This window comes from Ascidiella aspersa, chromosome 2 (genome assembly GCF_963924565.1).
Source record: "Ascidiella aspersa chromosome 2, kaAscAspe10.2, whole genome shotgun sequence".
Classification (NCBI taxonomy): domain Eukaryota; kingdom Metazoa; phylum Chordata; class Ascidiacea; order Phlebobranchia; family Ascidiidae; genus Ascidiella; species Ascidiella aspersa.
This window is the reverse complement of record NC_139448.1, coordinates 34045274-34065387: the sequence shown is the minus strand read 5'-3', so window position 1 is coordinate 34065387 and position 20114 is coordinate 34045274. Positions and strand designations below refer to the sequence as shown.

At 36.8% G+C, this 20114-nt stretch overlaps 1 protein-coding gene across 1 annotated transcript in view; it reads right to left on the bottom strand.

Annotated features, from left to right (window-relative positions):
- The window catches only part of LOC146165437 (phospholipid-transporting ATPase ABCA1-like), a 66192-nt gene that overhangs the window by 24467 nt on the left and 21611 nt on the right, over positions 1 to 20114 (bottom strand). The window contains exons 14-31 of the mRNA XM_083382951.1: positions 19424 to 19615; positions 16877 to 16991; positions 16293 to 16400; positions 15599 to 15708; positions 13616 to 13727; positions 12499 to 12680; positions 10669 to 10881; positions 10098 to 10328; positions 8945 to 9159; positions 8168 to 8301; positions 7681 to 7869; positions 6504 to 6657; positions 5807 to 5915; positions 5247 to 5377; positions 3992 to 4099; positions 2706 to 2750; positions 1175 to 1204; positions 295 to 448 (exon numbers count right to left, since the gene is read on the bottom strand). Of these exons, the coding sequence (XP_083239077.1) occupies positions 295 to 448; positions 1175 to 1204; positions 2706 to 2750; positions 3992 to 4099; positions 5247 to 5377; positions 5807 to 5915; positions 6504 to 6657; positions 7681 to 7869; positions 8168 to 8301; positions 8945 to 9159; positions 10098 to 10328; positions 10669 to 10881; positions 12499 to 12680; positions 13616 to 13727; positions 15599 to 15708; positions 16293 to 16400; positions 16877 to 16991; positions 19424 to 19615 (2532 nt within the window). The remainder of the gene's footprint in view (positions 1 to 294; positions 449 to 1174; positions 1205 to 2705; positions 2751 to 3991; positions 4100 to 5246; positions 5378 to 5806; positions 5916 to 6503; positions 6658 to 7680; positions 7870 to 8167; positions 8302 to 8944; positions 9160 to 10097; positions 10329 to 10668; positions 10882 to 12498; positions 12681 to 13615; positions 13728 to 15598; positions 15709 to 16292; positions 16401 to 16876; positions 16992 to 19423; positions 19616 to 20114) is intronic.

Below are 20114 nucleotides of genomic sequence, written 5' to 3'. Positions count from 1 at the left end.
AAAGTGGAATGGTTTTCCAGTTTGAAATTAAAAATAATTATGTCAGCTCTTGCTTTTAAAATCCGATGTAACTATTTTACTAACGTTAGTTTTTATTTTATAATTGTTTTTTCCATCTGTATTAAGCCATTTTCAATGAATAAATTTAATATCTGGATAAACCATTTTCAAAGATATTTTAATAAAGTCAAACTTACAGGGTTTAAGAAAAGACTATGCGATGGGTCATAAGTAGGTTAATGGGAGTATACTTCCTACAAAAACAAAAAACATGAAAAAACACATATAGTTTACCTTGCGTGGTGGAACCTCTTTATGAAGAGCGCCTTGAACTGCTGAAAGACCAGTTTGTTGCCAGCAATCTTGTACGAACCAGCGCCAAGTGAACCATCGTCAAACTGGTTGCCTGTGGTTTCAACCACATCAGATATTGCGTCGCTTTCTCGACCTGCAAGTTGTTACTTGTATTAATGAAATGACTGGGCTTTTTTCGAACCCAACAAAATCGCGGTAAAACATATTTAAATAGATTATATGATTTTTTGCGCCAGGGATGTTTTCTTGAAAATGTTTTGTTTTATTTTCGTCGCCGATAAGTAAACTTTAGAAAGTGTTGTCTCTTCCCAAACAAATAATGTTTTTTTAGTTTTTATCGCACATGGACCACATTAGCGTAGTAATAACACGTTTAGGTTTTTCAAACAACTAAAATTGATGCACAAAAACTTTTCAGGTTGTTTTACCGCAAAATATATCTTGACATCACTAAAATAATAACAACTTCGAGTACTATATATACACTGCCACCAGGCATGGTAATATAAATGTTGCCACCAGGCATGGTAATATAAATGTTGCCACCAGGCATGGTAATATAAATGTTGCCACCAGGCATGGTAATATAAATCAAAAACAGCTCCTCTACATTTCGTATTTTTAATTGTCAGTGGCACATTTTTACGGCCTATATAGGCTTAAGCCAATGGTTTGGGTTCCTGGCGCCCTTTTAATATGTGATGACGTCACTCGATCTTGTGATGACATCACTCGCAGCCATGTCATCGTGACGCGAACACACGAGCAAACAAACACGAATTGAAAAATTGAAACACACATTGGCGTTCCATGCATCGGCAATAAAATAAACAAGTAAGGAAAAAGGTGGTATGCCTACCTACGAAGGAGTAGGCTGGATCGTAGGTGTCTGTGAACAAAGAACAACAAGACGGTTTTCATGCAGATGTTGATTACGACACCACGACGGTGAAATTCGGTGTGAATTAGGTATTGTATATTATCAAAGCCCATACAGAAAGTACAGGTAGCATTTTGAACGTTTCGAATAAATCTTAAGATAATGACTGGAGGTTGTTACAAGACTTAATTATCAAATCCCATACATAGGTAGGCAGTATTTTGAACGTATCGAATATTTCTTCATTTATTTTTAACATCGACACATTGAAATTAAATGAGAAGATATCCGAAACTTTCAACATGATGCCTGCTACCTTCTGTATAGGCTTTGGTATTTTAATACTTCTCACTAGAACCTCCAACCATTATGCTCCCAAAGTATAGCATAGATTTTAGCATTCAAAAGACACAACACAGATTACAGAAAACTTGATAATAAAGTGACAATTTTTTCTCTGAATTTGATTAGTAATTGGAGAGTTAAATTATGTGAGGTTGTTTGAAAGTAGAATTACTCACAACAGGTGCATGCAAGGGTGGTAGTTACTTCACGATTAGTTACTCAAGTTTACGTTTTTCATTCCAGTTGCAAAACAGCATGATGCTTAACGAGGTTTTATTGTGACGTTTTAACAACAAGTATATCCTGGTATAACTAACGAATTACCATATTTCATAAAAAAAAACTGTATTGTGCATGTTTGTTAGTTAGACTGTCTCAAACCACAATATTATTTACCATACTGGTTAGGGATGTGAGATAATATCGGATCGGAGCCGATATGTGATGCCATGTGATAGTATCGGTAGTAGTCCGATAGTAGGGTGGTATCGGTGCCGATCCGATAACAAATTATTATAGGAATAAACAATAAACTCAAAGTTTAAACCAAGAGTAAAATCAGGATCAGACATTTTTTTTTAAAAGGAATATATATTTCGCCTATGCCGGCAATTCCTACAAGTAAAGTAAAATACACTATATTTTACTCTGGTTTTTAAACTTGGAGTTTTATTATTTATATACGTGTCAGCGGAACAGTGATCGACAAGCAGAAACCTGCTGCCAATGGTTTTGGATTCCATAAAGATACGCCCTTCTATATTATAGGAATATCAGCAATAATTTCGTATTCAACTTGGTGAATCTACTGTAACAGCTAACATTGAAAAAACGTTTCAATTTTGTCTATTTTAATTTGTTTTAAACATGACAATGGCGTCATTGATATCGGATCGGCTGACGATACTGTGTGTTCAAAATATCGGTTATTGATATCGGAATAAAGCAAGGTAAAAAAAACGATACCAAATGATAGAGGAATGTCCATGAAAGAAATCTTAACTTTGAAACATTTAAAGAAGAAAAGTGTCAACTTTTTGCAGTTTGTTTGATAGAACTGGTTGTTTAGTACAACCTGGCAATTTCAGGGATGTAAAATAAACAACATAACTAAGGTCAAAGCCATAAATAAAACAAGGTTAAGACAAAGTATTAAAATACGAACCAGTAGTTTTAGAACCCTTGCAGCATGACGTAACTTTTAGCGTACCTGCAAGCAAGCAAATTAAAAGTAAAATAATAGGTTAGCGCCGTAAATCAGGATGCTGGTGTTAGGTAGTGGTTGGTAAGTTTAGACAAGTGTTAATAAAGACCTGAGATTAAAAACTACTGAGTAACATTTTGTGAAAATTGAGATTTTGCCAGAAATGAGTGGTATGGTTGTGCCTCGGTGCAAAAATTTATCTGAAAAAAATACTGTATTACAGTTTATTACCACCGAATTTCATCTAATGCCAAATTTATCTAAATATAAGTAAAAAAAAGTGTAAAGTCAACTACTTGGTTAGAAGACTGCTAATGTCTATATTATTTTTTGGGTTACTTTTTATAAACAAAAACATTTTTAAGTCAACATTAGTGAGTTTCTTTTAATACATGAATATCACCAATCGAAGAAGGCATCAAACAAATTTAAACAAAATTTCATGATTTGTAGCAGCTTTACAAATCTCTTAAGTCGATTATCTCCAAATCTTGTGACTTAAGTAGTTTTTAAAATCAGGTCTTCAAAAACAAAACAATTATTTTGTACGTTTTTATTGACACGATGCCTGAGTTTTGATAATTAACCAGGTTAGTTTAGTTATTGAACGATGCAAAGTGATCACCAGAAATTTTGGTTGAGGTTAAACAATTGTTTTTTTACAATCCAGTAAAAAAAAACAAGATGGGAGTTTTTCTGAGATTCTTTTGTAAGCTCTTTCGAACCAGAAGGACAAAATTACCATTTTTTTGTTAAATTACCGCAATTAAATAATTTGCAAATGCTATATAACGAATTACTTAAAAAAAACGCAAGCAAATTAGCAAAATTATCAGCTGAAGTTACAATAAAAAGTCAATTAAATTAAGCTAAACAAACTCGGCCGAATTCAATGAAAGCTTTTCTGAAAGTGGGAGGTGGATTTTTGGAAATTGAAGGGTCAATGGTACGAACCCTGCGGCAGTCGAATAATCGTAAGCATTTTAAAACAAAAAATTAAAAAAAAAAAAAAGCAAAAATTTAGTTTGTAATTTTTGTCAAGAAAATTGGCAAAATTACAAACTGAATTTACAACAAAAAGCCGAAAAAATTCAGCTAAAGAACTTGGCAAATTTCCATGATAGCTTCTTAAGAAAATTAGCAAAAAATGAATTAAAAAAAGTTATGCAAACTAAGCTAAAAAAAACTCCAATTTCTGTGAGAGTTTCTCTAAGAATAGGAGGATGATTTGTGGGAGGAGAGCTTACTCTTTCTCTTCTTTCGTCTGCTGGATCCCCTCCTTCCCTGGAACTCGGTCAAGGACATGGTGTCGGGAGTCACCGATCCTCCGCGCCGCTTCGGGAAGCAGGAGCAGCCTGGAGGAAGTAGAGATGTAGATCAGATAAATGAGGAGGAAAATCAAGTAAATAACTAAAGAAGATACTTCAATTTGCAATACAAATTCAAAATTAAATAGTAAAAAAAAAAGCATTAGACTTATTCAAACTTTAACTTAATTTTTTTTCATGAACTGTGCATTCAATATTTTGATGAACTTCTGCTGGAAAAGAAAATATTTATTTCGCCCAGCATCTAAGTTGTTTAATATTATTTCTTGGAAGAGGTTCTCAAACTGTGGGTCGCGACGCCCTGGTATGTCAATATAACTTTGGTCGTCGTACAACGATTTTGTTGCGTATCCAACCAAACTAACTCTATTTTGCAATATAATGCCTACTTAGGTACACTATGCACGGATCTGTAATGTAGCTTGATAATAAATTGCAAAGCCAAAAAGGTCGAGTAGATCGACAGCATCTTGATTAAGACGTTTCGATACGAACTTGTATCATCTTCAGTTAATGTCGATTTACTCGACACCTTTGGCTTTGCAATTTATTATCAAGCTACATTCTGGTCGAGCACATTTTCACCCCCGGGGTCCGAATTCACCCCCTCGGATGGAATGGTGACGTCATAGGAATGCGCTTTGAGGTCACCGGATGTAAACCTCTACGTGAGTACTCGTTGTCTTGTAATATCGATCTTATTTAGTTGAGGGTGGTTCTTAAATGACTTGGTATCTGATTAATTTAAGCGAACAAATTTCGATATAACTTTGGTCGCCGTACAACGACTTTGTTTCGTATCCAACCACACTAACTCTACTGTGCAATATAATGCCTACTTAGTATTAACAAAAAATGCAGCAATTAATTCTGATTTTCTAATACTAGCAAATAAAAAAATTCGCTTTGGCGTACCAATCTAGTAAAAATAATAGTTAAAGCCCTCTTGCTAGGTGAGTCTTTAGTCCAACAAACTTTTCCAAGGGCGTCGCAAAAAAAAGTTTGAAAACTGTTGTCGTATGCCAAGAATTGAAAGTGTATATTGCACATTACAGGTTACATATAAAGTCTATGACTGGGGAGATAAACTATTTGAAACTCTAATATTGCAAAAAGGAACAACTCGATTTTTGTAACTCTCTGATAACAACGCCGTCCCATTACTGTAACTCACAAGATCGTTTTTCGTCTTTTCCATCGTCCTTGTTCTCTTCCGCCACCGCGAGAAAGATTTCTTCCAGACTTGTGTCGGTCAAACCGTAACTCACACCTCGCTCGTCCAGTGCAGCGAACAGCTTCGCGTATCTAAAAACAAGGAAAGTATAACTAAGCACTTACGGAAAACAGGAAAGCCTCCAGTTTTTGATGAAAATTTTAATGGAAAGTGTCATCCGTTACCAACTATTTTAAAGCTAAATTAGGCAAAGTTTGCTATAAAAACGCGAACAACTATATATAAAACTATTTTAGTACCATATCTCAAATTCTTGCTCACTTTCATTGGGCGAGCGTTTAAACATTTTTAACTCTTTGCCCTTTTGTTATTTTCAACGTAATCTTCAAGTCACAATTTTTTTTGATACATCTTGTTCGGCTGATTAAATACTTTAAGTACATGTAAACACGGTATAATGACGGATACTCAGATAATTGAAAATCGACCAAGTGAACAAGACATAAAAACATAGAAAAAATATTTTGCAATAAATTACTCCAGCAAACTGATTTTCTCACCTTCCGTCGTTCTGTGCAACGTAGGGCAGCACGAAGGTGATTTCCCTCGCGTCTTGCTCGTGGACCTTGGCTCCCGATATCACGTCCATCACAAGCTTCGAGTAATCACCTGAAAAAAAGGCATTTAAAGTATTGGTTTGTGAGGTCAGTGTCTTGTTTAAAGGGGTCCATGACGGCCTAATTGAATGATTAGTTTATTATTTGACAAATTGAATTACTTTTTGAAAAATTATATATATTCTTAGGGGTCCGCGTTTGATTTTAGGGGAATTATATTTTTTAAACAAAACTTGACGTATTTTTCATTCTAAACTAATTTAGTGGATTTGTTTAAAGAGTTCCATCACAGCCTAATTGAAATATTAGTGTATTATTTTACCAATGGAATAACTTTTTAAAAGAAAAGACATTTTTAGGGGTCCGAAGTTTAGGGAAAATATATATTTTTTTCAAACAGAACTCCACGTTTTTGCCAAGACTCAAGACTGGCATACTGTTTTGCGGCTGTGGCCCATACGGGGTGTTCGTTTTATCGCAAACAGCACAAATAATGGGCAGTATCGCTTTTTAGTTTTTGTTTTATTACTTCAGTTTCCATTATTCAAAGTCAACACAAATGGTTAGCAAATGGAAACATGGAAAACCCCTAAAGTCAATCACAGCACTACGTTTGAACAGATCTTTGCCAAAAACTTACTGCTGTCTTCGGATGCGGCGAAGCTTGCTGTTAGGTTCACATCGTTTGATGGTGTTTCACTGGAAGGCGCATTGGAACCTTCACCAACCGATGTGGACGAAGAGACGGAGGAAAGGTCGCCGGTGCGAGTCGAACCAAAACCCTCGTCAGATGCCTAAAAATAAATCATAACGTACTATAATGTCCGGTATAACTCGCTTTATTCCTATGTACTGTGAAGTGTATACGGCTGTTGGTATTTAAAACAAAATGTCGTTTGTCGATATTTTAATACGTAAATTAATTTAAAGACTTCTAAAGACTCAAAGATTTTTACGGCAACCATTCAGTTTTATGCGACTCTTACGTTCGTATGTATTCCAGTTTTTTGGGATATCCAATGTCAAAGTGTGGTTACATTTTTGTCTATTATAAATAAACTTAAAAAGTATAGAATTGTGTTGTAAGTTGAGAATAATTTTGTTGCGTCACGTTTTTACCGTGTCCCCTCATACAAAATTGCGGGGTCAACTCGTGTTTACAACCCTGATTATTTTCCGTACAGCCAAGTCAACCGATTTTACAAAGTTCAAGTATGGCATTTATTTGAGATGTCCTGCAGTGTGAATAATATTTCGCCTTAATGTAGCCTTCCAAATTTTGTCAGTGTGCAATATGTATAACAAATCTAGCGAAGCAAAGGCAAGTGATCAAATGATATAGAAACAGGGTGATATTCATTCCTGCCCGTTTGTGTGACTCTTCGCACTTAACCAAGTAAGAAATGTAGCTCTATGTGTTTAGCCCCCCTGGCATAGTTCATAAATTTGTATGATAGGTTCGCCTGCGAATTTTCGGGAAGAGCTAATAATCGCAGCTAATAAATTGAACATACTTTTCCTGGCAGGCATTGTATCAATTGTAAAATTGTTCTGTCATACATATTTTTATATTAAATAGACCGACGTTTAGATGAACTATATAGGAAAGCTTCATCAGGCAATGATATATCAAATGGACGAAAAACTAATATATTGTTGTTACTCACTAAAGGCTTATAATATAGGAACATAAAAAACAAACGTAATTTGACTAAAAAAGCCCATAAAAATTTGAAAACAAAATGCGAAAATTAAATGCACAATAAGTCGTTAAGATAAACACCACAAAAAATGTCTTTAAAACGAAGAAACAATACCTTAACACTATCAAGTGCAGTCTTCATCTTTTCGTCCAGCAGTGGGCGCAACGAGTCGTCGGAGGGGAGGGGCCGCTTCTCCGATGGGGAATCCCCACCACCCAAGGGGCTCTTGACCACGGTCAGGTAATAACCCACTCCGTAGTTTCCCTTGAGGAAAAGCGACGACCCGCAACATTTCAGCTTGCCCTGCAAGGGTTAAAGTTCAAGGTTTAAGGGTCAAATAGCAAATTTCGCAAACGAATATCACAATTTTCTATGTTATATAAATTTTTAAAGTTTGTAAAAACACAGTTCCAAACCACAAACTTTGAAACTTTAAGCAATGTACAACATCGAACTTATGTGGTCGTTTTTTTGGTTTTCATCAATTTTATAATTTTTTTTACGGTTAAGACATTTAGCTTAAGATCGGAAAAGATTTAAAATTCGAATTTAGACATCCACTTTTACGGTTCCATTTTAACACTGGTACGGTTTCACTTACATGTGATATGATGGCGATTCTGTCTCCCAGTAGATCTGCTTCGTCCATGTGATGTGTTGAAAGTATGATGGTGCGACCTTCCTTATAAGCTAGAAGCAGATCCCATATGCCTCGTCTTGCGTAAGGATCAACACCTGTAAAGCAATCGGGTTATACTTGTAGCATCAAATCAAAGCCCATGCGGCCATTGTGCGAATGTTCCTATAAAACAGTACGCATTGTTGACGTCACAAAAGTGTAGTTTGCAAATCAGGCGTTGCTAACCTGTCACAAATACTTTAGTAGCATTTATCTCAGATTTTAAACATCTATTCACTGCAATAACTTGACTCATGAAAAAAAAAAGACATTCAAAAATTTTTTAAAGAAAATTTGTATATAAAAAAATGACAAAATTGGATTGATCGACAATTCTTGAATAAAATTTACAATGGTTGACACAATTAAAAAAAAACATTTACCACTTTCAAAAGCACAGAACTTCGGCTGGACATATAATAAATTCAAAGACCTTTAAAACCTAAAGACTTACTTTCAAGAATTTTTTTCAAACTTTTTACAGACTTTTGTGTTGTTAGAATACACACAAAAGTTTGAAAAAGTATGTGAATTGATTTAATATAAATAAAATATATACATATATAAATACAATTTTGCATAGGTCAAGTCACTAACTATATATTTTTTCTCTTTTTTTGGATTTATCTTAACATTGTTTTCGGTTTTATTGTATTTATATATAAACAAATGCAGTTTTATATACAACATGCAACCTACCTGCTGTTGGTTCATCCAAGATGACGCACTTGGATCCTCCCACGAAAGCGACAGCCACCGAGAGTTTGCGCTTCATTCCTCCAGAGAGATGTCGAGCCACCTCATTCTTCTTGTGCGGGAGTCCAACGTCCACCAACATCTTCCGGATCTCTTCCTTGCCTCCTTTGGAGTTCTTGAGGCCCGAGTAGAGCTCCAAGTGTTCCTGGACTGTCAGGCTGCGAGAGGAAAGAACATTAAATTAAATAGAAAGAATAAGTTGAATAAGAATATGTTTTCAATTTCCAATTACAAAAGATTTTTTGAATAAGTTTAAAACCTTCAACAGAAAACAAATATTTAGGGGAAAAATCAACACTTAGGTAATTAATTTACTAGAGCTTCAGGTGCTCCTGGACTGTCAGGCTACGAGGAGAAAGAAGAGTTGAACAAGTATTTGTTTTCAATTTCCAATTACAATATCGAAACAGTTTTAGGAGTTATAAAAAGTTTAAACATTAAAAAAAAGCACAATTGGGAAAAACTTAACGCTGTCATAGGCACTTATAAAAAATAAAGCATGGATAATTAAAAAAAATCGAGATTCTGATATCTAATAAAAATTCGAGACATATTTGGGAAAAAACAACCTTTAAGTATTTGCGTTGAAGTTAAGGCTTTTGCGTTTATTTTGATTACTAAAAAACATAATTGTTTTTTGACAGCACCTAGCCCGAAATTTCCTTTTCCATTTTTAATAGAAACGACAAACATCAATATTTTAAATAAAGAGGTGAAACGGTATTTGATAAAAGTGCTATTTAACATAAAAAAAACTCATAAAAATACCTCACCCCAACTTAGAGCCGTTATTAAATAGGGCGACCAGAAACAGCGAAAAAGTCAAACATATAAAATTGGACAACAAAAAACAAATGCTATACCTAAAATGAAAGAGACAACACCCTATCAACACAGCGTATATCACAGACACTTCAACAAGTTAGTAATCTACATCCGATAAAAATCGTATTCCTTAATACTGTTAAATTAATACAAAACACTCTCTGACTAACTAGCGGCCGTTACGCGAAAGGCGAAAAGGTACGTTTAAAAAATCTTCCTAAAATAAACTTTAAATATCACCCCAACGAGCCAGGCACGGAAAAGCACTTACTCTCCGAATAGCACGTTGTGCTGTGGGCAAAATCCAAGCTGATGTCTTATGTTGTCCATCTCGGTGCAAATATCACTGCCGTACACCCGCGCGGTTCCGCTAGTGGGCGTAAAGAGCCCGGTTAGCATGGACATGGTGGTGGTCTTGCCGGCGCCGTTGTGGCCCAAGAAGGAGGTGATCTGGTCCTCGTAGAAGTTCAGGGACAATTCGTCGACCGCTACTTTTCCATTGCTGGGGAATGCAGTGAGTTTAGAGAAGCGGTAATTAGAGTGCAGTACTAGTGGGTAATACTTTCGGCTATAGCCACGTATTGCATGGTTAGGCTGTAATACGGTAATAATTTAATTGGTAATTATTGAGGATGTGTTCCTTTGCAACATATTAGGATTAGAACAGTGGTGGGAAAACCATTTAATTCTCGCGGTTCCCATTTTTAGATTTCGAAAACCTTACGCGGTACCCCTCAAATTTTGGTGTATGACAAATAAACCAGATTCAATTAGAATCGCATATAAAAATATGCCTCTTTACACCAAAAAAACTAAAATGTCATTATAAAAGATTTCCAAACCTGTAAACTTTTCTGAGCCGGTGCATTGCGACCCCCAGCGGCAGATTTTCGGGTTCCTTCTCCATCTTTGCGTCCAGGATGTTGGCGGCCTGGGGGTTCAGGGGGACTTCCCCTTGGCCCCCGGGGGCGGTCCCACACCAGTAGAAGCGGGTGACGAAAAAGTACCAGGGTCGGGGAACGCCGTACTTGCCGGGAAACACGTTCTCGATGTACCTGGGGTAGAAAAATTAGGGGGGCGATGATTTATTTTAGGGGGTTACAAACAATAAGATTTAGGGGGTAACAAGCAATAAGACCTAAAACGCAACAATACCTAAAGCAGAAAAATCTATAACACCATAGTATTAAGTTCAACGACATAAGAAAGCCAAATACGCAGTAATATTCGGTACGGAATATGATTTAATCGTCTGGATAAGACCTAAACCTGTCGGAATACGCCTTAAATTCATCGGAATAAGGCCTAAATAGCCAAAATAACGCCGGAAACTGTAGGTACTGCCATCGGCCGTTTTGGTGGCGACGTTTGGACGCCCTAGTTTGACTGGCGCCGTTAGGGGGCCTCTGTTTTGGCACCGGAGGATTACTTGTCCTTGTTTGGGGTCAGTGGGGGAGGGGTTAGAAATTGGATTATGGTTAAACTTATTAGGGGAGTTAGTGATGTACTTAGGGCCGGGGTATGGTTTGGTGTTAGGTAAAGACTTGTACAGGCTGTTTCTGAAAGTGTAGGTCTTATTCAGACACATTTAGGACTTATTTCAATTTAGACGTTGTTACGACTATTAGGTATTTTTAGTGCTCTTTTGGTCTTATTCCGAACTGTGTTTTTTTCGACGTTAACGTTGTTCTTATTTCGGTTTTATGGATGGAGTCCGATTTAGGAGTGATGTTGCTTATGTGCGTTAATTACGTCATTTGGAATCGGATAAAAAAGCCGTAGGTTACTTTTTGCAAAAATATCAGGTTTTGGAAAGAATCCTAAGTATCCGACATTGCCAGTTGTAAATGTACTAGTTTGGGAGAAATACCCTTTTAGGCAGAAACCGTTGCGTTTGAACGCTTTATCCTCAAAATGAGCAAACATGTTAAAAAACAGTTAATTATTAAGCTTGTGGCATTACGCAATTGCTTTGTTCATGTCTAGAAAAAAAAAAATGATGCTGCAAAATACCCGTTAAGACAACCGATACTTCCAGCTGGTCTCGGGTATCGGTTCCGATCCGATACTATCGGACATTCTTACTCACAGTCACAAAAAACATCGCTGGACGAGCATTCAAAGACAGTTCAACCGTCGAAAATCAAAGTTTACAGACAATTCAACGAGCAGACGTATTTTTCACATTTATAACAATGGATGTCCGATACTTGACATTTTATTCCGATACCGATAATCGATATTTTGGACAAAAGTATCGCGATTCGACCCGATACCAAATGACGTCATTGCCGTGCTTACACAAGCAAAATAAATAACATTTCTACCAGGTTATTAAAGCAAAATTTTCTTTAGGGGTAATAGGTTTAATAATACTTCTATTTAATTTATTTACTTCCATGTCAAAATAGAATCGTTGTGTCCGATCAAAAATCATGAATCGGCAGCGATATCAGCCTAGTATCGGACGAGCACCGATACTACCACTTGGTATCAGGTATCGGCTCCGATCCGATATTATCGGACGAGCACCGATACTACCATTTGGTATCAGGTATCGGCTCCGATCCGATATTATCGGACGAGCACCGATACTACCACTTGGTATCAGGTATCGGCTCCGATCCGATATTATCGGACATCCCTATTCAAAACCACAGCTTAATACTCACCAGGTGAGGAGAAAGTAGAGAAATGCGTCGAATAGCATCATTATGAGTGTTATGGAGAAGTTAAGGCCATCGTCCGGGTCTGGACTGGTCGCCCAGTTTGTGAACTGAATTCCATCGCCCGACATTTCGAAGGAAGAGATGTAACCGGCTCCGTAACCAAAGGCAACGTTGGATAGGAGACACTGCGATGGTAAGATGAAGTAAAAAAATATCACTTTTTTGGGGGGGTCGGGCAAAAGTGACAGACAAAAACTTGTCCTTTTGTCGTTTAGTTTAAATTGCTATAAACGTACGTTATAAAATGTGTTAAAAAAAATATAAAAATAACAGCAAAAATTAACTTTAAGTTTTTCGTCCTTGACTTGCTTATCCTATAGAATCCTGATTAGGGCAAATGAAGTTTCTTTTTAACTGTGTAAGAGTGCACTTGTCATCATACGTTATCTGCCCTCACGTAATTTATTTTAAATCCGAAATAAATTTAACAGGTTTTAAAAACTTTTAAAATTTACAAAATCTTTTTCGTGCAACGGTAAGCGACACGACCTCCGCAACCGAAGGCAACGTTGGATAGAAGACACTGCGATAATACGATGTGTTCAAGCAATTTCATTTAGAGACGAGAAAATAGGTCAAATCTTAGGTTGGTAGTCGTACGGCTTTAAGGTACCACCGCGTTATAAGCCGCTGTTAAAGTCTGAACAACAAAGTATAGCGAAAACCTCCACCTATGCTTCAAAAAGTACAGCAAAGTTTTCCATCCATGGAAATAGCCTTTACTAGAGCACAAAGTATTAACAGCGTTTTCATTTTGTTTTTAACTGTTTAGCACGTTATCAAAAATGTAAAACAAAATTGCGAACGCAAAATAGAGTTCAAAGAAATTGCCTAAAAACAGTAAAAATCCAGCTTTTAACGGGCCAAGCAATGGCAATTTGTTGAAAAAAATTTCTGTGTATAGTCCTAAATGACCTTGTCAAAGTAAACTATTTCAAACTAGTGACTCCAATAAGCATTTAAATCGTGTATCACGTCATCACAAAAATGGCTTAAATTGTTTAAAAAAGTGATTTTCGATGTATCTGAAAATGCGCCACAACTTTATTGGGCTACTCACGGCCACGAGTTTTGTTCCAAAGGTCATCTGTTGTTCCCAGGCGACCACCATGTTGTAAGGGATGTAGAGCAGGAAGAAGATTATTCCTCCGCAAGCCGCAGCCAAGTTCGCCCTGGAGGAAAGAAGGGGGCGTAATCGGAGCAAAAATGAAGAGGATTTGGAAATCAAGTGGCACTCTTCAATAACAACGTTTTTAACCTTGCGCATTTTGGTGTAAGTGCTTTATAACTAAATTAATTGTGTAAGCATTCTATTACCTGCGGTCAAAGGTCACTGAGCGCATGGTGCCTTGACATGTAGTTGAAAAAATAATAATAAAAAGGCAAAACTTCCCCCAAAACAGGAGAATAATGAAAAGGGCTAACTGATTTTTGTAACTCTAAAATACTGCTTACTGCTTAACCTAGATATAAAACAAAATTATTTAGCAATTGTAGAACATCATCTATGTTATTTTTTATTCAAATAAACTGTAAGTCTAAAAAACCAAAGTTTGAGACAAGTAGAAAAAAAGTGATATGGTCGAACAGAAAAACATGACACAATAATTAAAGCACAAACAAACTTTTCTGCATTTAAAAATTTGCATAAAAGGCTGGCGTAAGAGAGTCATAAAACAGTAGCTATTTTATGCGAATTAACGAGGCGGGTAGAACGAAAGTGTCGGCGGGCCGATTAATATTTCAGCAGAATTTTGAATGGCCGTGTCAGTTTGTTGATAAAATATGCCACAGCCGACATTATCTAAGCAACAGGGACGCCGTGGTAGAAACCTATTGTATACCAAGCATAAATAAATCATGATAAGCACCTGTGCCTTTTCAAGTGCGACCTCAGTCACTGAAGCGGCTCTATTGGAACGATAAACCTATTTTATATCGTTTGACTGAGCACTATACCTTGACCGTGTGTAGTTACAACGATTTGATTTTTTGGACGAAGTAATGAAATAAACATATGTGGACAACACGTATATCTTTAAGAGGATTTCGAGCCCGTTGGTGGCTTATATCTGTAGGTATTACGTGTGCTGTATAGAACAGCCAAGTAGTACGTTTTAGGGGGTTCATGAGAGCCTAATTGAAATATTAGTGTATATTTAAGAAGTAATCAATTTATCAAACACAACAGTTTAATTAAAAATAAAACGGCATTGCCCTGAATGCATTAAACTCCGTTATACACATTTTTGGAGCGAAATCAGCAGACTTATGAAGTTTATTTGTATTGTGACGTAAATTCATGACGTCATTTAAAAAAAAATTGCCTGTTGTGGTCCACGCGAGGCCAAAAAAAAGTTTTAGGGGTCCGCGGTAAAAAAAGTTTAAGAACCCCTGCACTAGAGTAACTCTCTTGGAATTAAAATCCTAGTTTTATCGTTTTACTGAGCACTGCACGTGGCCCCAGGGCGGTTACAACGATTTGGTTTTTGCGAAGTGCTTAAATCACTGAATTTCGGAGACAAGTATTTCATTAACAGCAATTCGAGCCTCATCAAGGCCTTGTATCTATTATAAAGTGTTTGCCAGATATAGCGTTATGTTGCACAAATTGATAAGCGGGAAATTTTAATGCACCAAAGGCCATTTAGTTTTTATCAACCCATATCATATCTCTCTTTTTGTTTAAAAACACGATTAATATGGTTGAGTGTATATTAGCTTAGATTCCCTATACAATTGATCAATGTTTTCCCAATTCTTGTATAGACCTCTAAGAAAAGCGCAATACCGTTTAACAATTGTTTTAATTTTTAACGTATTTTTCTTTTCAAGATGTGAGAAAGAATGGAGAGTTATTTTAAACTTTAAAAATATCACCTACTTCTATGTGGACCTTAACATTCCTGCTACGTCCAACTAAACCTCCAACCATTATGCTCCGACTACATTGTGTTGTTATTATTAATATATTCAGAAACATTTTCAAACACATCCCGTACAAATTTTTATTAAAGCCTAAAGGTAAAAAATATCGACTTACTTGGAGAAGAAACAGCTGATGAGGAAGACCTGTCCGATGGTGGCGATCGCAAAGCAGCAGAGCCACAAAAGAACGATGAACATGTTGCTGAAAGGGGTAACTGAGCCAGCCTGGGGGGTAAAAGGTGGGGTTAAAACCTCGGCAATACCGGGTCAGCCGTTTTACCCATTGATCTACGCAGGATCAGTGGGGAGCAAGTGGAGAAATAACAGTAGCACCGTTTTCTGTATCATGTTGTAAAAACTAGCCTGTGGTGAGGTTCGAACTCACGACCCCCGGCCACATCGGGACCGTCGTTCTACCAACTGAGCTACACAGGTTTAGAGGGGAGCAAGTCGAGAAACAACCATAGCAGCATTGCATGCTGCATCATATTCGTAAAACTAGCCTGCGGTAAGGCTCAAACTAACAACCTCGCTTATCCTGGGACCGTCGCTCTATCCACTGAGCAACATAGACTGAGCAAGCTGGAAAAAAAACATAGCATCATTGCCTTAACAAGCCTGTGGTGAGGTTCGAACTCACGACCTCGTCAAAACAGGCACCAATGGCCGTCGTGTACCACAAAAATAGACGGCTATTCGAAACATTTGAATATAACATAGTAGATTACATATATGCAAAAGCTTTACATACGAGATTGAACTTATTGGTTCGGCAAGAAAAAGAAAAATAGCAATGGTGAGAAACCTACCTTTAAAATGATGACCATGAACACTATAGAGATAAACATGAGAAGAAAAGTGTTAATGAACCAAGCCACCCAGTGCACGCCGTTGCTCAGTCCCATCATTTTCATCACCTGGAAAAATTTATAACTATTTAAGACCAAGCACGCGGCATCGCTTTAAAACCAAGCAACGCAATCAATAGCCTTGTCATTTTCTGTGTGTGTTCTAATGCATTGGCAAACGATTTTTTGGGATAAAATTACAGGCCTCGATGTAAATCTACAAAAAATAAAGCTTTAAACGATATTTATCCATTAACGACACTCTAAATTAATCTAAAAGCATGAAAAAAATTACGACCATTAAAATGTACAAAACGGAAGCTTTAAACGTAATTTATCTATTAACGAGACGCTATATTATTCTAAAAGCATGAAAAACACTTGTAAAATTAAAAAACAAGGGCTTTAAACGATATACATCGACTAAAATACCAACTTAAAATGTACTGAAACAAGCTAAAATTCACCCAAAACAATGTAACAGTTCATAAAAACATAATAATCGTTGGTTTACAATTCAAAAAAGTTTTAGAACGCCCCTTTACCTCTTTAAGTCTCTGTTCCTTTTCGTACACAATGCTCTTAATGGTGATGCACACGGTGTAGATCCACGCCAGGGTCATGATAAGGGAAAGCAGGCTGGAGAGATATTCCAGAAACCTGCCAACGAAAGCAAACGTCAGAGGTACGTCATGGTGACGTTTGAATTGCGTCATACTTAAATTAGAGTTACGTTTGTCAAAGTTAGCTTTATTTTTTAACGGTGTATAAATATTATTTTTTTACAATTTAACTTCTACAGTTTTTAATTTTAGTATAAATTGCATTACAAAACGTTCAACTTCAAACAAAGTGATATATATATTTCAAGATATTGTACACAACACATGAAAAATTAACGTATGGTTTAGGTAAAACAAGAAAGATAGACAGTGGAATTAACGGCACTCCAATTGCAGGAAAAATAATTATTCAAACATTATTTTAAAAAGGTAGGAAGTAGAAATATGCTTTGAACAAGTTAATGTACAATGATAAACTAATTCAGATGTGATCCTGTTATTCATTCCAGGAGTGTCGGCCAGCAATTAACTAGTGCATAAATAACACACTATGTGTAACATTATACGGGCTGCACGTCTGATTCATAAGTCGGGTAAAGGGAATTAAAGTGGGCTTGCCTAACTGCACATACGTGGTTTTGCAAACTAATGCAGTTAGTCATAACGCCAGTTTATTATACAGCTCACTCGCTAACTCACGCTATGTTGGTTTGTAATAAGGATGGAAGCGCAACAAATTTTCTCCTAAATAAGCGATGCATTTCATTATCTAAACTACATTTCATTAAAAAAGCAACAAAATAACATAAAAACGCACTAGGGGACTTTTGCTAATAACCTTGTTAGATAAACAACATTGATAAATAACCATTGGCCGTTGAAATAAGCATCTAATCTAAACATGTGGTTCTTAACTTCTGCTACCATGTAACACAAGTTATTCGCGAGTAGCGTTTGGTTAATGCGAGTTTTGGAATTTCGACGCAAAAATGATATTGTTGCAGTTATACTTTCTCCTGAACACATAAAATCGACCTAAAATAAAGTTAAAGCTGCGGCTAGGGCTGTGAAAAAGGATTTTTAATTTCGTTTTTGGTTTAAATAAACCTAAGATTAAAGCAGGTGGTATGCAGTAAAAACTAAAAGGTTTAGAACCACTTGTCCTAACTCCGATACAATAAGAAACGCTGTAATATTATAGATTAACCATGAACTAAATTCACATTATTATATACCCTTATATATACTTTTTAAAATGGAACAAACTAAAAAGTACGCTTTGCTTAAAAGGCAAACTTGAAGTCTGGTCCATTTTACAATTATCCCATGAACACTAATGCAGAATTATCATTGGACACGCTAGTGATACGAACACGAATCCCTGGATTACCGCAATATTTTCAAACACAAACGAAGAATTATCCTTGGACATTCAAGTTATGAAAACAAGCACAAAAATTCACGTAATTTTCGAGTCAAATGAATCAAATTATCCATCTCTGTGCACGAGCTTGCACACACACACACGCGCGCAAACGCGAAATTGAGTGTTCCTGATTGCGGCGTGCCAACCAAACAAGCGAACACAGCGACCGCATTCTTACTCGTCGTATGAGTAACAAGGATAGGGAAACTGCTGCATATAGGCGCCCAGGAATTGGGGGCTGGCCGAGGGACTTTCCCCGGTGGCCACCCTGACCATGGCCCCCTCCATAATGTCCTGTAAGAAGAGGTAGCCCCCGGTGTAGTAGCCCATGAGTATGGAACTGGGGTCATCGTTGGCTTCCGGCACCCAAGGCCTTCGGGCGATTTTTTGCGTGGGAAAAAAATAATGGGCGGAATGGTTAGTAAGTTGTAAGGTTAGGGATTGTCGCAGATGCAAAGGGTGACGGTTGGCGGGACGTGAATTGGAAAGCAACTAGTGGTACAATAGCCAAAACATTAGCATGTTGCTAAAAAAAATAATAAAATTTTGGAGGCAGGGGTATGGCTTGTCTTTAAAATCAGTTTTTCGTCGGGTTGCTCGCAATATAAATAATCCTGTTTCCTCGGGTAATTTTTGGTGTTTAGGATTATAAAAACTATCGCCTTGGAGTTATCTCTCATAAAACTAATTCGACCGGTGTGCTAAGCTTGTAAATGAATCCATAAAACGGCTCCACGAAAAAGTTAGAATTCTAAGTTACTTAATTAACTTAAACCCGATTTTTTTTAGAGCCAACAAAAAATATGTGAAAATTAGGCGATAACGACTAAATAGGGTAATGGTTGTTTATCGGTGTGGCAACAAAATATATATATTTTTTAAGAAACTATATACATAACTGAAAGAGAAGGTCTTAGGATTGATAATCAGTGGGCACTGGTCCACTAGATCCCAAACATGTAACTGGATTTTACGCCATCCCGAAAAAAATAAAACAGACGTCCCTTCGAAATTTAAGTACCACCGGTCCCTTCCAAACTTCGAAACCGCCTTAAGCCGACAAATCGCTGCATCTGCGACGGCTTTTAGCCTTCAAAGGTCACCTGTCCCTGGTAAAGCAGGGGTAGGGCATGTTCTGTAGGTAGCTGCCAGTTGGGTCGTGTCGGGTTCCAGGGTTATGACGTTCGCCCGTCTCCATAAGGATGGCGCTTTCCACCAGATCTTGGAGGTGAACGAAGCCACTGATGTAATACTTGACGCGACTGGTTCCCGTGCCGGCGCCTGGACGCCAGAAGCTATTGGAATTACAGGTTGATTGATTGCAAGAAAATTGATTGGAATGAATTGGAAAGAAGGGCATGCAATTTGAGTACTGTGAATTAAAATCCGCCATCTGATTTCGCATTGTAGCTAGTATATTCAGGAGTTAAAATAAATTGACTTTATGATTGAAATTACAGGTTGTTTGGTTATTGCGGAATAAAGAAGGTGGGTTAAGAAAAATTTAAAAATAAACCCGTGTTAATAATTTAGATACGGCAAATTAAAAATTGCTGATTTTGCACTGTGACTAGTATTTTTAGGACCTAGAAATTACAGGTTGTTATTAATAGATATGTTGTAATTGGCAGGTAAAAGCTATGGAAATTACATGTGGATGCCGGATTGCTGAAAATTAAAGAAAGTTACAGGGGGCATACATGCATATAAATTTGGTCTTGTGAATTTCAATACGCGTGTTGCTATTGCATTGTAACGATAATATTCGGACTATTTCAATGCAAAAAAAAACAT